The sequence below is a fragment of the Lactuca serriola genome, chromosome 6 (assembly GCF_051521515.1).
Source record: "Lactuca serriola cultivar US96UC23 chromosome 6, Lser_US96UC23_V15, whole genome shotgun sequence".
Lineage (NCBI taxonomy): Eukaryota > Viridiplantae > Streptophyta > Magnoliopsida > Asterales > Asteraceae > Lactuca > Lactuca serriola.
In genome coordinates, this window is record NC_136413.1 from 156,231,171 (window position 1) to 156,249,539 (window position 18,369).

The 18,369-nt window shown below is 38.0% G+C and overlaps 1 protein-coding gene across 2 annotated transcripts; it reads right to left on the minus strand.

The window, feature by feature from the left end:
• Window positions 1-1,045: 1,045 nt before the first annotated feature.
• LOC145057138 (uncharacterized) lies at window positions 1,046-4,293 on the minus strand. Of its 2 annotated transcripts, XM_079004914.1 has the most exons (6): window positions 3,780-4,281; window positions 2,605-2,755; window positions 2,256-2,477; window positions 1,961-2,053; window positions 1,767-1,871; window positions 1,046-1,672 (listed from the first exon to the last, which is right to left on the minus strand). In XM_079004914.1, exons 2-6 carry the CDS (start codon window positions 2,620-2,622, stop codon window positions 1,505-1,507), a joined length of 606 nt encoding a protein of 201 aa, XP_078861040.1. In that variant the 5' UTR covers window positions 2,623-2,755; window positions 3,780-4,281; the 3' UTR covers window positions 1,046-1,504. The 2 variants fall into 2 exon arrangements, with proteins under 2 accessions (XP_078861040.1, XP_078861041.1); XM_079004915.1 differs by lacking the exon at window positions 2,605-2,755 and having other exon boundaries at window positions 3,780-4,293.
• Between the last annotated feature and the right edge of the window lie 14,076 nt (window positions 4,294-18,369).

The window sequence follows — 18,369 nt, forward strand, 5'->3', positions numbered from 1 at the left end:
AATATTTTTTTTTGAAAGAGCCAAAGCTCAACAAAATCTCCAAAATCTCCAATATACCCTCCTTGACAATGCCAAAGATCACAGGAGTCTGGTCTAGAATATTGCGCATAACCTCAGCTGATATCAACCCCCTCATTCGCTCCTCGAGCTGCTCGGCTCCTGAACCTAAGCCTGATCCCTCCCCGGTGCCTGATCCGCCCGCTGGTCTCTCTCGCAACGTCACCATGCTGAAAATATAATACAACCTCTATTAGAATACTTATCACTCCTGCGAGACCTAACACGCACCCTACGATGTCACTACAAGAAAAAGGGGTATCAGAGACTGACATATTCAGTCTTAGATGGTTAATAATCAGTCTCTAATGAGAATCCAGGACTGATTTTGCTAGTCCTAAGCTAGTCCCAGAAACCTAGTCCTAGATAGTGTTTTTTTTTAATATCTGGGACTGAAAATCAGTCCTTAATACGTAATATTATCAAAGACAGATAATCAGTCCCTGATAATACCAAATTCAGTCTTAAATGTGTTTTCTTTAAATCCACGATTTCATATAAGACCAGTCCCTGATAATAACTTTTGGGGACTAAAAATCAGTCTTACATACTACATCATTCAGTCTCCGATACGCTTCATTAAAATCCTTACTCAATTCATATCAGTCCCTGATAATATCTATTTAAGACTGAATATCAGTCTCAAATGTTATCATCTTCTGTCTCTAACCTGATTTTTATTGACTGCATATCAGTCTCATATACACTTTCATTCAGTCCCTAACCCGATTTTTTAGTTTCCGAATGTCAGTCTCAGATACATTTTCATTCAGCCCCTAACCAGATTTTTTAGTAATTGAATGTCTGTCTTAGATAGAATTTCATTTAGTCCTAACCTGGATTTTTAGTGATTGAATATCAGTCTCAAATACAATGCCATTTGCTCCCTAACCTGATTTTCTAGTGACTGAATATTAGTCTCAAATATAATGTCATTCGGTCCCTAACCTGCTATTGTTTCAAACCAAAGTTTAGTCTTAAACTAACATTTATAGTGACTAATATAAACAATGCGCTTGTTAATACACCAAATGAACTAGTACTAGACAAATAAACCGTAATTTAGACATCATATCCAAATTTAAAACAACAAACAAAAATGTCTAAGAATCTAGTCAATAAGTAAACCATACGTGAAAGAAGTTCCAAATTTTAATAACCGGTCAAGAATGTTACGCTTGCTACGATTGCTCTGATAGATATGTTATGTCATCGTACGCACGAGCTTCATCTTCATCGGGTGGACATAATATGTTTTGAGAATCCGGGAACTTCGAGATAATAAACTGGAACATTTTTTCACATTTTTCCTCACTTTGTTTGACTTTTTGTTCATTTATTCGAACCTCCTCCTCAAGTGCAACAATCTTACTTTTCATATCTTCTTCGTCTTTTGAGGCTGATTGAGATGTTTCTGCGGTTGATAAGAGATGTATATCTTTTTTCCTCATAACAGGTCTACTTGAAGCCTCCCATCCAGATTGTAATGTTTTATGTTTGGCACAAATAGTTTTAATGACTTTTTCTCTATGTCGTATTCCATTTCTTGAGTAATGCTTGTTCCCGCCGAAACTAATTTGGCACATTCTTCCTCCTTGAGTTGGAGAATATTTTCCTAATACAACATAAAACCATATTATAATAACTTATAACACCAATATCAATATATTATAACTATAAATAAATATTAGTCAAGAAATCATTCTTACGTATTGAATGCGTGACTCATCATTTATCCATTTCTTTATGGGATCAAAATGCAACTTATGATATAACTCGATTGGGCTGGGGGGCATTTGAGTCTCTTTATTTATCTGCAATAATAAAAATTAATTTAAGTAAAGGTAAAAAATAAATTTTCTTGAATATATTAATTTAAATATGAATTAATTTGATAGTTTACCATGGCAAATTTGTGATTTGCTATCGATATTGAGCCTCCTCTACTTGGAATAACAAGTTTTCCCCAATTATGTTTCATTTGTTCAGCATATTGCTACAAAATTTGAACTATACGTGGTTAATAATATATAGATAAGAGTTAATTACATAAATTAAATGTGCATGTGCAAGATTGAGAGAATTTTGTTATAGGTGTATACTATTGTATATTTGACAGCGCATGTTTTATAATACTATAAGAAATAAAATAAGAATTCTAAGATGAAATTATAAGGTTTATAGAATTTAATAATTACCTTCGCTTTATCCGATTCCCAATAATCGCACAAATAACCCCAATCTTCTTCGCTACGACAATCTGGCTTCATTTTAGATCTTGCAAATTGTGGATCTGTTATTCCTCCATTTTTCTTCCAATAATCTTTGAAAATATTTTGTGTGCGTTTCCATTGCCTCCACATTTGTTCATCTACATACTCCATCAGAACTTTATCTTCGTGCGGTAATTCAAAATTTTCCTACATTTAATACATAAATTAAAATTGAACGTTATTAATTAAATTTTAATAATAAATTACTTCCATTTATGAATTTTAAATTTTAACAAAAAAATGAATAGATTTAGGAAAATGATATGTAACTTACACGTAATCTGTTAATCATTTCTTCTTTATTTTCGTTTGCTACTTTCTCCTATGTATGGAATTCCATTTCACAAAAGCTCTGCATCACAATTCCAACCTCCGTTGCAAAAGATATTGCTGAATCCCCAATGTATTTATTTGTATATGTATCTCTTGTAAATGTAATTCGAGCATCAGGTTGTTTTACAAACAAGTTAGTCAGGAGTACAGTTACTTATATTCATCGTCTAAAAGTTTTAAATATTAATAGATTAAAAACACACCAATGAAGTAGAACTACAGTGTTGATATTGTGATTGATAAAAAGCCTTTACATTATGGACAAGATTGTTGAAAGTTAAGCTGCAATTAAATATTTGGTATTCTTAAGGGTTAATTTAGTAATTTGGTGGTTATAGAAATTATTGTTACAGAGTGTCCTTGAAGCGATGCCATGTTTTCAATTTGCTTGATTCCTTTAAAATGAAATTTTAATAGATGATAGATTACTTATCTGAGAACTAATTCACTTAATTCAAAAAGATTATCACACAAAATAAACAAACATAAAAATCACAGCAGGACATGGACAGAAAAACATGATACAGAGGGAGGAACAAAACTGGGGAAAATTTTTCTAGGAAATTTTGCTTGTCCTCCAAGATTTGTTTAGAAAAACATGAATTAAACTTAATTAAAACGTCATAGATACATATCCTATTCATACTAAACCAAAACAAATCCAAATCTAACACAAAAATTAAAAATATGATGGTTTTACCCAAAATACCCCTGGGTGAAACCTGTCCTAGATATTGTGTTCATCAAACATAGTTAACTATTATTATTGATTATGTAATGGGTTTGGAATTGATTTTACAGTTGAATACTTTTTTATTGAAAAGAAGTCATGTAGTTGCTAATGCTTTCTGTAATTTATTTAATAATCTTCATATTATACGACCTGTATTTGTTGACAATTAATCAAGTCTAAATGGGAAAAGATTTCTAGCAGAAAAGAGTATCATCTTCAAGGCATAATCATATTCCAAATCAAATCAATTCATATTATATGACATGTATTTGTTGACAATTTATATTGCACTTTTTGGAATTGACTTTCAATATGTTATTCAAAGCATAACCATATTCCAAATCAAAGTCGATTAAATTAAAGCTACAAACAGTTAATGTTACCTTGAATCGACGAATACTTCACAAAGCCCTTGACTCCTTGCAATCGCTAGTCTTCCTTCAATTTTGGTAAGGTATTGATAGGGTTTTGGGTGGCCGAATGTGATTGAATAACCGTACCATTAATCTATATCCATACTCTCGGCAATTCCGGAAAAGATCGTGTTGATCCCGGATCCCGTCCAAACCACAGGAGTGTTCCTCCTTATTTGCAATATGCATACTTTATTTGTTAGATTTTTTAATAATTTTGGACTCGTGCTTTTCCAAAGAATTAAATGTTTTTAAATTTTTTAATTGAATTTCAATGTTTTTTTTATTTCCGTTTTATACAAATTGCTATAAATTTTTGTTTTTTTACCATGTTTTTAAAATCTGACGGGACCGGCCGGTTCAATCGGGAACGGTCACGAACCCAGTTCTTAGAAGCCAAAAAATTGCTCGTCATGTGAACCGCTAAAAAATGGTAAGAACAGGTTAAACCTGTAAGAACCGGTAAAAAACAGAAATTTAAAAAATATTTTTTTTATGTAATTTTGTATATAATTTAAATTAATAATAATGTAATTATGACATCATCAGGTTTTCCCGGCTTTTGAGACCGGTCCAATCGGTTGGACAAGTTGGACCATCGAACATGTAAGACGGCTGGTTTGGTCTACAATACGATTTTCAAAACCTTCTTTTTTAAGAGTAAATCACATGAATAGTCTATATGGTTTGTATTAATTTACACGTTTAGTTTCCAACATTTTCTATTCTAGCTTGGATCGTCCTCATTGTTTGTTTTTATTAACGTCTCGGTTCATACCATATATCAAATGTCCTCATTGATTATATATTATTTATATATTGTTAATAAATAAGAAAATGACCAAACCACTCATCTTCCCATCACACCCTTCTTGAAAATGATCACATGAGTAGCACAAACTAAAACACAAAGTAATGCTCCATAATTGGAGCTTAAAGATGGTGGTTATATGTGTTGACGAGTGGTGGTTACTGGAAGTGAATGGAATAGATGGGATGATGTGGAGTGGAGGGCATGGGTGTCTCAAAGACTAAAATTCAGTCCCTAATGATTTCTCTTCGAAGCCAAATGTGTTTAGTTTATCCAAGACTGAATTTCAATCCCTAAAAGTTTCCTTCGAATTAGTATTCGTGACTGATTCATCAGTCTCTGATATATGGCATCTATGACTAAATAATCATTCTTAAATACAAATATCTAGCCAATTATATGTTTTCATTCGAATGTCAAATAGTGCATGTCTATTAGAGACTGAAATTCAGTCTTTAAAATGTTTCTCGTCTGTAGGATAAATTGGTGCAATTGTATCAATGACTGAACTTCAGTCCCTAATAAGTTCCTTACATAATCAAGACTGACACAAGTCTATCAGTGACTGAAAATCAGTCCCTTATAACTTCTCCTCCAAAGTCAAAGTTTGCGCTAAACTATTCGAGACAGAAATTCAGTCCCTAATGTGTTTCCCACCAAACCTAAATCGATGTAAACATAATAGCGACTGAATTTTAGTCTCGAATAATTTTGGCTAGACTCTAATAATCCACCAATTAAAATCAGTCCTAGATAGTATCTAAGACTAATTTATCAGTCCTAGATACATTGCATTCCAGACTGATTAATCAGTCTTTGATATTTTAGTCACAGAAGCACCTTTTTCTTGTAGTGGGTTCCCAGTCTTGTCTCGGCCTTTCCCGAATCGAGTACAGATCCTCTGCTTTCAGTAGTACGGGCCCATACTACCTTCCACATCTATCCATACTTTCCTCAGGAATTGCTTCGACTCCACAAGGTCCCTTATCCACTACTACTGCTCCCAGCAATATCTCATCCTAGGCTTACCCTATGGAAACCTCTGACTCAACTCAAACCAGTCCTCAGCTGCTGAACGTCTCCTTGTGATGCCAATTAATCTGGATACCATCACATGCGACGAGGCTCATATAATCCTTCGAGTAAAAGACTCGTCCCTACAACGGTTGGACCAAACAAGAGCTGCGAAGTAGGGCCAAATCCAGCACTATGAGATTATTCAACCCTGATCACATGTGACGTGACGTATCCACCTAATGGCTAACTCCCATCACTCGGACTCCCATATTGCACCACTCGGACTCCCATATTGCACAAAGCAAGCAACATTCAGACAAGGGGAAAATCTGACCACAACATACTCAAGCAATCATATCCACATAGCAAGAATATGTACTAGCATGCAACACAAGCTCATAAAATCAGGCATAACCTAAACAGGCTATCCTACTACTGTCTAACCAATACTATCATGCAGCTCCAAAGCACATATAATAGGCACACAAGGCATCCTCCCTAGATCCTTAGTCCTAATCTAGCATGCTGTTCTACTAATTGATAATCAAATCATAAACTTGTATGGGTATTTTGGGGTACTTACTTGAGCTCGGCTGATTGCATGCACCACACCCTTTTTCTCTTTTCAAAGTTCTTTTCTTTCTGAATTCTTTTTGCTTTTCTAAAACTATTTCATTTCTAAAACTCTTTTTACAAAACTTGTCTTTTCATTTTGAAAACTTTTATCCAATCCCTTAGTTTGAGTTCGGACACACCCGAGGGTATGTTCGAATCCTGCAAACCAAGGCTCTGATACCAACTTGTAACGTCCCACAATTCAAGACTAAAAAATTCTTTTAATAAAACATTACTTTAAGCAAAATCATCAATCCAAAACATAATCAGAGTATTAATTTCCAAAATACATGTTCGTTATCAGAGTAAAACATTCCTAGGCTGTCTAATCTATGGTGAGAGCCATGCGATCACCCCGAGCTCTTCCCTCCATTACCGGAAGTACCTGAAACCAAAACTGAAAACCGTAAGCACGAAGCTTAGTGAGTTCCCCACCCTACCACATACCATGAATAACCACATACTGCACATACTGGGCCACGCCTGCTATCCAGGGCCTCGCCCCTACCTCAAGCCTCACCCGCTACAACGGCCCAGCCGCTCCAGGCCCCGCCTGGCTTCGAGCCCCGCTCGGATACATATCTGTTTCACTTAGGCCTCGCCTATCCTGGGCCTCGCCCTTGTCCTGCTACTGATGAGTCATGGAACCCCGTCCATGCTCCTACTGATAGTGAGATACGGGCCCAACCCACACTCACTCTTTCCCTAACTCGGGCCTCGCCCCTGATCTGTTGCTAATGAAATGTGGAACACCATCCACACTCTGCTATTGGTAAGATACGAGACCTCACCCTCAGTCACCTCCCTACCAGGCACATACAAGTATCACACAGACAACAAGTATAAACTATCACATAAACCATTCCTTGGGCACCCGCCCGCTATCATTGGAGCTCGTCCTGAATATCATACTAGCATACTGTGCCTAGGGCTAACCCCCGGGTCTTCTACTCATAATTACATGGGTCGGCATTGTGGCCGTAGACCCATTCACACAAAATGGAAACTCACCTTCACTTGCTGAACTTGCTGATAATCCCTCTAGCTGCTGTATGACAACTCTCTGAACTCCTGCTCCACTAGCTCCCCGAGCTACCAATATCAATGCAACAGTTAGTCTACTTGATCCCCAAAAGTCAACTTAGCCAACTCTGGTCAAAGTCAAATTCCTGGTCAAAGTCAGCCTCCCAGGTCAACCCTACTCGCCGAGTCTGCCTACTGACTCGTCGAGGTCATGTGCTCAGAGTCCTTCCACTCGCGACTCAACTCGTCGAGTCTACCGATTTCTGAGTCCTGACCTGTCCAACCCACTGAGTCTCCACTCGACTCATTAATTCGAGTCTCAACTCGAAGGGTTTGGGGTTTCGCAACTTGACTCGCCGAGTCTAGGACAACCTTCAACAGACTCGCCGAGTTGTTCTTCCAACTCGCCGAGTTCCCGCCTAACTTCATCCGACTTTCCGAGTCTACCCATGTGACTCGCCGAGTCACTCCAGCTCTGAATCCATGCAGTGGCTTTTCAAGCCAAACAAGGGCTCCAACACATAGATCCATACTTCCAAGGCCTATTCCTCACGTAAAGTGGCAAACTTTACGTGTAGTTATGGAGATCTAGGCTCAAAACACTCCAAACTAGGGTTTATGACAACCATGCTTCACCAACATACCAAGAGCTGATACTTTATGGGATTCTAGACCAAAACAAGCATGGACCTGAGGTAGCAGCCTCAGATATGAACTTCTAGCTCGAAATGGTTACTAACATGCCAAGAATGCCCAAAACTCACACATAGATCTAGGTGCAAAGGAGTCCAAGAACTAGTTTATTACCTCCAAATGTTCAGAAATGTCTTCCCAATCCCGTATCTATAGCCCCTTCTTGCACCTCCAAGATCCTTCTTCCTTCTCCAACCTTTAATGCACTCTTCAAGGCAATAATTAGCTCAAAAATGGATATGGCGGATAGGGTTTGGTGTTATGGGTTAGGGAGGCAATAAAGGAACCCTAGGGAAGAGAATGAGGCACTTAAATAGGCTCCAAGCCCCAGATTTAGGGTTTTCCTCATTCAGACCAGACTCGCCGAGTCTCCTTAGCCGACTCGTCGAGTCGGTCACCTACTCATTGACCCGGATCCCGCTCGGACTCGCCGAGTTCCTCCTTGGACTCGACGAGTCGTCCCTTAAACTTATGGTTTCCTTTCCTTTCTTGTCCTTCCTGACATTGGGTGTTACATCTAGCCTCTGCCTAATAACATAAACAATCATCTCAATAAATAACGACTCTCTAGGCTAGACTAGACTCTCTCTCATGTCCTCTAAGAAGGCTAAAAGACCATTTTACCTTTCAAACGCTCCATAAGTCCAATTGTTGACCAATCCCTAAGAGTCAACAAAAGTCAACGGTCAAACCTTGACCAGACTCGTCGAGTGCACAAATGTGACTCGGCGAGTGCATGCGTGTCCTTCACACTCCTGGTCCTCACTTGACTCGTTGAGTCAACCCTCCACTCTTCAAATCATCACTGATCGTGAATCGCGGGGCAACCCGTCCCAACTCGTCGAGTCCGACTCTTGACTCGGTGAGTTTAGTCATGAACTCAAGTCCTCTAAATCCCCTCTGACTCACCGAGTCATTTCCCCAACTCAGCGAGTCACCAACTGAGTGATTCACGGGGAACATAATCCTACTCGTCGAGTCTGATCTTGGACTCGACGACTTCATGTCATGCTCAAACTCAAATGACCTCCTGACGTCAGATCTGTTCCTCTAATCCATAGATCTGACCTTCCCAAGCATGATAATCACGTAAAGTTCAGAACTTGATGCTCATGCAAAGGCTAAAAGACACTATTTGAAGAAATAACCTCAAATATGACATCCTAAGCTCATGTCTCCCAATATCAATCATAAAGATCCAAGGGGTTAAGGTCTTCGGACCTCTTTGGATCCAGATCCAAAGCCTTAATACGAGAAGGGACCAAATGCTCATCAAATCAAGCCTCTAAAGGGTCTAGAAAACCCTAACTCCAAAGGTTAACACCAAAACTGAAGAAGGATCGAATCTATACCTCAAATATGAAGTCCTTGGCTTTGAAATCTTCAGAATAGCACCCTCTTCAGCTCTCTCTTGCCTTGGTCACCTTCTTCTTGCAAGGATAACAACACAAGGATAAAAAATGGCCTCTCCTTCCTCACAAACGCTCTAGCTCTCTTAGGGTTTCTCTCTAGGGTCTGGTAGCAGCAACTGAAGGCTATAAGAGCCTTTAAATAGGTCCCAAACCCGAGAAATTAGGGTTTCACATAACAGCGTGGACTCGCCGAGTCCACGAGTCGACTCGTTGAGTCCGGGCATTAATCCGGATAAGAACTCGCGATCCTACTCGGCGAGTCTAAGCATCAACTCACCGAGTTCCTCCCTAAAACTCAAAATAAATGAATAATATGAATTGTTAGGTTTTTGTGAGACAGCCTAATTTTGTGAGGCCATAAGACGCAATCCTAGTCACTCATTTTGTAGATGAAAAAAATATTTTTAAAATGCACAATAAATGAAAATTTTCGAATTTTTTTTAAATATTATTTTCGTCATTTATATTTTACATAAAAAATAAAAAAAATTACCGTTTCTTTTAGTATTCTAGTAGAATATTAGAATATTTTAGTAGAATATTAGAATATTCCAGTAGAATATTAGAATACTCGAAAAGAATATTATAATATTTTAACCTATCTGAAACATATACTAGAATACTAGAATATTCTAATATTCTAAAAATCAAATTAGAATATATATATATATATATATATATATATATATATATATATATATATATATATATATATATAGTGTCCGGATCCGATAGGAATACAAAAATTGGTAGGAACCATGCGGTTTATTGTCCACCAATCATTTCATCAAGGGCACAAACATCAAACCCATTTATTTGGACGTGACGCGTTCGCACACGGCGTACATGCATGGAACATAATACGGAATCGAGGGAATAATCATATGCGATGAACATCCATGTAAAGTCATTTAAATGTGTTCTTCTTTTCTTTTTCATTTATTTTGTTTTTTTTTTGTTTTTTATTATTTCTTTTATTTTTGTGAAAAAAAAATCAATTTTAAATAGATATATGATTGGTTCTAATGTTTTTATATATTTTTTTTTCGTTTTTTTCAAAAAAAAAAGTTATTTTTTCTTTTTTTCATTTTTTTCAAAAAAAATTATTTTTTTCTTTTTTTCTCGGTTCTTTGATTGTTTTTAATATATTTACTACGTGTCACACCCCCAAACCAAGATGGCGGAAACGTTCGGGGGTAGATGACTTTCATGTATTATATCTTAACAATTGAGTAATAGTAAAGAAAGCAAACATAACCATCTTATATATATAATTGAAAAAGTTACATCATTGTAAGTGTTACATGTTTCAAAAGTCAATTACAATATGATGACAAAAGATTGTTTGACGCCTTAGCACCCCATCCTTAAAAGCTGCTGGTTACATGTTTTGCTGATTCTCTGAGAATACAAGTTGTTTGAAAAAGTGTCAACAATTAAGTTGGTGAGTTCATAAGAGTTTGTATGAAAATAGTAAGCCTTTTCGTGAAAAGATATCATGTTGTTTCTAGAGAAAATTGATATTTTATAATAAATGATATGTAAGCCGTTTACATGTAAAATGATAGTGTTTATCCCAGAAAGTCCAATATTTTCCGTAGAAATGAGTTGTAGTCTTAAATGTTCCAAGACCGAAATGTACCAATGTTTTCCATACTTAATTAGTAATATGTAGTTTTATTCATGTATAAAACCGTTTGAAGAAATGTGTTTTTGTGTAAAATATAAGTATAGTCATTTCCCCATGTGAGTTTTCATAATCGTGCTAACAATGAACTGTCTGCCTCGACGTTCTTCAGGTGTCGAGTTATTTATGACATTTGTCACCCATAACCTTCCGGTCTGACTGTAGCTAGTGGTCAGGGTGTGGGATCATTAGTCCTGTATAAGATCTATACACAAGTATCACGCTCTCGTATCGGAGATTCAATTCCGGTTATAATATAGGACTTTCGTGTATACCTCAGTTAGGTACGATGAAGATAATGTCTCACAAATTTATTCAATGAGTGTACGTGTTTTTGAAATGAAAACATTTGTAAATGAAATCATCCCCTTTTTCTAGGATAATAATCAAAAATGTCGAAAAACAATTATATATGCACCTTATATAATTTTACCCTTTGCTCAGCGGGTTACAAAGGGGTAAGGTTTTGTAAACTATGTTCATAAAGTTTTAATGAAATGAACATTTGTACTCAAAATATATATTGTTGTATATATTTATAAGAATAATGTAATGTATTTTGTAACCGTTTTTCATATCTTTATGTTTGTATCAAAATGTCGTATGTAAAAATATACTAGGTTGGTTGTAAGATTGCTTCGCGTATTTAACACTTTCCGTAAAAATGGTAAAGTAACATATTTAAATGATTGTGTTTTAACGTAAATTTTCTTGTTTGTTACTTGTATTCCTCCCTAAAACATATAAAAAGTCATGAAAATTGTAGGGGTATGAACTCACCTTATGTGTATTCGCGGTTTGATAATGAAGTGACAATGATATGTTCCTTAAGTTACGAACACTTGAAGATGATTGAATCCTAAGAGTTTTTAACACATATTAATGTGTGAATAAGATGAACTAATATGAAAATGTTTACATAAACACTAGATTATAAGAACTTACAATGATTCTTAGGGAATAGCTTGAAGAATAAAGCTCCATGGGATGTTTGATCTTTGAGTTTGGAAGGAAATGATACTTGATATTTGAGAGAGAACTTTTGAAGTGTGAATGTTTAATTGTGAATGAGGAATGGTTCTAATTCGTGTATTATATAGGATATAATAGATAACGAAGTGACACTTACATTGGTAAGTGTAATATATCACTTTTGGAAGATAAATATCCAATCAAGTGGCACCATATTATGATATTTAAAGGAGATTTCGGACCTAAGAGTGCGATTTCGGTCCTAGCATGACCGAAATCATCATAAACACTTTTCACAAATTATATATCGGTCCTAGCTTCAACTAAGGAGGAGATTTCGGTCTTGATATGCTTCCATGAAGGGTTTTTGGCCTTAGTGGGCCTTATGTAACGACTCAAATTTTAAGTCCAAAAATTTCTTTTTAAATTAACTGATTCATAAAAACGTTCATGAGAAAATACTGTGAAATTACACCGTCTCATAAAAGAATGTATCATGTCTGATAAACCAAGTAACGAAATAATAACATGTCAGAGTACAATCCCAGAATATCCATAGTGCGGAAAACAAAGAGTGTGTCTATGATGTGCCGCTACCGCCCCAGCTCCTTCCCCTTCATTGAAGTGGTTCCTGAAACCAAAATGGTAAACTGTAAGCATGAAGCATAGTGAGTGTGACAACCCAAAATTTCTATTCTGTACAACATTTCAATTCAATAGAAGTCAGAACAGTTTCTGCTAACTTGTAATCTTTTTGGAATAAGTTTGAGTCTTTTTAAGTTAGTATTTCGGGAGATACCAGGACAGAGGATGCTCTAGGGTTTATTGTGCAACATTAATGTTCCAAAAAATCCAAGAGTTTGGAATTTACGGCCCAAATGGTATTTGGACCGTAAACCCTAGTGACTATATATATGGCACTTAGCCATTTTTCACACTTTTTCACCATTTCAAGCCAGAACTCAAATCCTCTCAAGTAGCATCCGACTTTTCCTCCTTGATCTTCAACTTGTAAGTGTTTCTAGCCCTATTAAGTTGATATATTACTTAATCTAATGATCTAACACACTTCCATCCGTAAAATCATTCCAAAAGGTTAGATCTTCAAGTTTCACCAAGAACACCAAGAACACACACAAGCGTTCTTGGACTTTTAGCACCTTTTCAAGCCTCTATCCTGTAAGTACTTATATCCTAGAGTACCTTAAGGCTTGTTACACTTCCATATATCAATAAATTACCCAAGAATCACCAAGATCAAGGTGTTTACAGTCCAAGATGTTCTTGAACCGTAAACCCTAAAAAGGGTGCCAAAGTGTCCCCTAGTCCCTTCTAAGCCTTGGAAACTAGCATAAATCCTTTCCTTGATGAGCTTAGCACTTGAAAACATCAAAAGACCATAAACCATAAGGGTTTACGACCGTAAACCCAAAGGGAAAATGGTCTAAGGACCGTAAACTCCATTTTGGAGTGAAATGGTGCCGTAATCCCTTCCATGGGCTTATACTTCAAGTGGAAATGCTTCTAAGGACTTGTTGAGCTTCAAAACAACACATGGTCAAAGAAACATGATTTTACGACCGTAAACTCAATGGGTTATGGTCACAAAACCGTAAACTCATATAAGGGGGTTCCCTTGAACCCTAAACTCAATAGCAATGCCCTACAACACTTAGATGCAATCCTTGGGACTTATAAACTTATATATGGTGTTTAGCATGTCCTAGGATGTCTTAACTTTGTTGATTAGTTGTTTAAAGACTAATTCGATACATATATGTGATATTATATGTTAACTAGGATCCTTGTGTGTGTTCAAGACTTCATTTGACACCTAGCAATCCTGTTTCATCAGTTCATCCATACCACTCACTACAGGTGAGTTCATACCCCCTTATTCAATATTTTAATTGCTTTTATGGGGGGGGATACAAGTTCATCAATTATAGTTATTATATCGATCACATGTGATTAATAACTACTAGTCTAGTGGAATTTCTTACTTTTCAAACTCTGCTACAATTGTGTTTCAAACAAAGGTTTCCTTATACTTTAAACTATTCTTATCAACCAAACTGTTTTCAAATCGTTTTACAAACTGACATCAATTCATCCTTTCTTAGTTACTAAACTTTTCAATGGTTTTACAAACCTTCTTTTATACTTTTATATTGTCAAATGCATGCCTATGTATGTATAGTTATATAAGTAATGTTTAAAGGACTTAGGAAGGCTAGCTCACTTTATCTCCTTTACTCGATGGGATGTGGCTTTAGGGCATCGGTTATCCGTCCGAAGGTCGTCTAAATATTAGCTATATATTATGTATACATATATAGACATAAAAGTTCAATCAGTCAATTCAATACCCTTGGGTAGCAAGGGTATACGTTCATGTTCATACGTACAGGTCATACTACTAGTAAACTACGATAGGTGTAGTTTAGGAAGTTACTAATACTATTACTAGAACAAAGAATCATACAATGAGTTAGTTCATTCATGAGTCAATACTTGCTAGATAGAGATAACACAAAATACAGCTAGTACACACAGTACATTTCAATACTTTCTAGATAGAGAGAACACACAATACAGCTAGTACACAAAGTGCATTTCAATATTTGCTACATAGAGAGAACACACAATACAGCTAGTACACATAGTACATTTCAATACTTGCTAGATAGAGAGAGAACACACAATATAGCTAGTACATGCAGAACATTAAAATACATACAGGCTAGACAGAGAAATAACACACAATACATCTAGAACATACATTACACATACATTCATGCAATTATGTGAGCCACTAAACGGGGCATGACACTACCTGCCATGACCGTTTTTGTATCCAGAATCTCCTTAATTGGAGAGCGTATGAGTTTCCATATAGATCTATACTGGATCGACTATCCTACACCTTGTTGCTCGCTATAGTGGGACTTGTAAGTCTATGGGTGCCAAATGTCATTTCTTACGGCGTCTTGCATCATCGTTTTACTAGAGTCGGTAGCAGGATACGGGCCGATCACATGTTACTTTAAATAGCAATTGGTTTAAAGTAGTTAGTACAACAGTAGTTACTTAATACGACACTACATTACTATAATATTTTTCCCCTTACATTCATTTCGTGAACATTCACACGATGCACGGTAATGTAAAAACTATATTTTTGGTTAATGATAGTCGGATTTGGGAAAATACACACTCTTACAAGAGACACACACAACAACTAGATGCCTTTGTAGAAGACTACTTTTAGTAGGAAACATAGGGTTTTCTAGGAGGTTCAAAACTTGTAACACCCCGAGTTCAGAAGTGCAAGTTTAGGGTCCTTAGTGTAAATGAGGAAGGCCGACTCGGCGAGTCGATGGATAGACTCGGCGAGTCAGGTCGCGATTCTGGTCACGCGTTAAGGGACCAACTCGGCGAGTCGGAGGCTGGACTCGGCGAGTTGGTGCTGGAATGAGAAAAACCCTAATCCGGAGTTTGTGACATATATAAAGAACATAATACCCTCTCTTCAGCCTCTTTACATTCCCTTTGAGTCCCGGAAACCCTAATAGCCATGAGTGAGAGCTTGGATAGTGTTTGGAGCTTTGACAAGTGAATTTGGTGGAGGAGACTTGAAGATCAAGAGGCAACCATCAAGGACTTCGTGTGCATCCAGAACCCACTCCAGTTTGGGACACATTTGTGAGATATTAAGCTGTTCCCTTGACCTTTTCTTATAGAATCATTCATATGTGGAGGCTAGGGTTTTCCTTGGTTAAGGGAAATGTTAAAGAAGCTAGATCTGAAGCTGAAACTTCAGATCTAAACCTCTTTTGAGTCCTAAGTTCATAAAGTTTCAGTCCTTGGATGATTGGTGAAGCCCCTTTTGTCTAAAACCCAAGCCCTAGTGTGTTTTTAGTCTATATCTCCATGATATCACGTAAAGTTTGCAACTTTATGTGAGGGATAGCTTGAAGAAGGATAGATCTATGGATTTGAGCCCTAGCATGGCTTAGAAAGCCACTGGATGAATACTCGGCGAGTCGCATGGGTGGACTCGGCGAGCTGGATGAAGATAGGCAGGAACTCGACGAGTTGGAAGAACAACTCGGCGAGTCTGTTGAATGTTGCCTTGGACTCGGCGAGTCTGTTCTTGGACTCGACGAGTCTGGTTGTGAAGTCCTAACTTTTTTGGTTGAGCTGTGAATCGGTGAGTCGAGGGACGACTCGGTGAGTTGAGCGAGAAAGGACTCAGAGTTTGTTGGACTCGGCGAGTCTTGGGGCGACTCGGGGAGTTAAGCAACGGATTGGAAGTTTCTAAGCATAGGGACTTGATGAGACAGCGAGTTAACTCGGCGAGTAGAGTCAGTCAGGAAGGTTGACTTTGACTGAGGACTTTGACTTTGACCAAGAATTGACCAGTTGACTTCCAGGGTTATTTTGGTAATTATTGGTATTTATTGAGTTCAGTCTTTTGGTGTTGATAAATGTTGGAGTTCGTGTCGGAAGTTGGAGCAGTGTGATCTTATCTTTTCAGTCAGCAGTTGCGAGGTGAGTTATCCTCACTATATCGATAGGGTCTACGGCACCAAGGCCGACCCTTTATCGGATGGAAATCCGGGTAGCTGTTATGTTAATGCTTCGCTATGTGTTTGCATCCTGGTAGTTAGGATGGTATATGTTAGAGACCTGGTTAAGGTCGGAATCCTGGAAAATAGGATGATGCTATGTTAGTGACCGGTCAGGTCGGTATCCTGGTTAGAGTATGCTATGTATGTGATCTGCTAGATCGGTTGATTGGTGATTAATTGTTATATGATTATATGTTTATGTGCACATGGTTGGTTGACTGGGGTTGGGTTGAGGCAGGTCCTGCTTTGTGCTGTAGGCCAACATACTCAGGGCGGACTGGATATTCCGAAGGTCCAGTGAGCGGTCCGGATAGGCTGTAGGCCCCGCGAGGTGGACCAGACGTGCCGAGGCTCGGAGTGTGGACCAGGCCGACTGAAGGCCCGGTGCAGGTGGACCAGTCATATTGTAGACTCAGAGAGTGGACCAGGTGGGTTGAAGGACCGTTGCGGGCGGACCAACCACACTGCAGACACGATGTATTTGGCTAGACTCGGAGTGTAGACCAGGTGGACTGAAGGCCCGGTGCGGCGGGCCAGTCAGTAGACTCGAAGTGCATGGCTGTTCTATTCTGTTCTGTTCTGTTATGATATGTTATGTTTATGGTATATGTGGATGGTATTTTGGGGGTATCTTACTAAGCTTTCGGGTCTTACAGTTGTGGTTTAACGTTTCAGGTACTTCAGGAGACCGTGGCAAGGAAAAGGCGTGATCGTACCGCTCCTCGTGTTTATGTTTTATGAGATGGTTCTGGGAATACTCTGATAATAAATGTATTGAAAACCTTTTTGTAATAACTTAATGAAATTGGGTTGTTTTTTAAAAGCTTAAATTGGTTGAAATTTTTTGAGCGTTACAAGTTGGTATCAGAGCCTTGGTTTGAGTGAATTGGAGGAACATTCGTGTGAATCCAATCTCAAATGAAGGAGAGTTGTCAAAAGAGATTTTAAAATGGTTTTCAAAAATGAGTAAAGGAGTTCGCGGAGGTACGATCAGCCGGAGCCAATAAGTAACCCCAAAATACCATACAAGTTATTTGTTTATGAGATATGATGGAATAACATGCTAGTACTAGGCTAGGGATCTTCAGGAATTGCATGATAGAGTTGCGTGATTTATGATGCCTGCTAGCCTAGGGTTTCTTTCTATATGAGATTTCCAGTGTTCCTTTAGGAGTGAGGGTTGAATGCTTGTTATGCATGTTCATCACTAGGGTGTTGTGGTGATACTTGATATAAATATGGGTAGGTGTGGAAGGTAGTATGGGCCCGTACTAATGAAAGCACATGACCCATACACGTATCAAGGAAGTCACAACCCCTAGGGTTGGGCTAGGAGTTGGTTCCCGGGTTAGCGCGAATCATCACATGTTTTGCAGTAATTTCAGTATGGTGGTTACGAGGCATGCTAGGAGCGGTCTAGGTGGATCAGCACCACCTGAGGTTATCGGTTAGATGAGCACAGTCGAGTTGGATGCTAGGATTCATGAGGTCTTGCATGATAAGGTTGCTGCTATGTTCCGGGCCGAGTTGCCGGAACTGTTTGGGTCGATCAAGACCGCCATGGTCGAGTATTTTGATGAGCGCCATGCAGCTCTTACAGAGACGGCTGCCGTGGCGGCTACAACGGCTGTAGCAACGGAAGGGGGAGGAGCCAGTAGAGGTTTTCAGTATCGGGATTTCGATAATACGAAGCCCC

Bases quoted from the DNA above. Each gene is read 5' to 3' on its own strand.
- LOC145057138 (XM_079004914.1), bottom strand. The intron at 2,054-2,255 runs GTAATTATTAAA...CAAATTTTGTAG, and splicing joins GGGAATCGGATAAAGCGAAG to CAATATGCTGAACAAATGAA. The intron at 1,673-1,766 runs GTAAGAATGATT...ATGTTGTATTAG, and splicing joins ATGAGTCACGCATTCAATAC to GAAAATATTCTCCAACTCAA.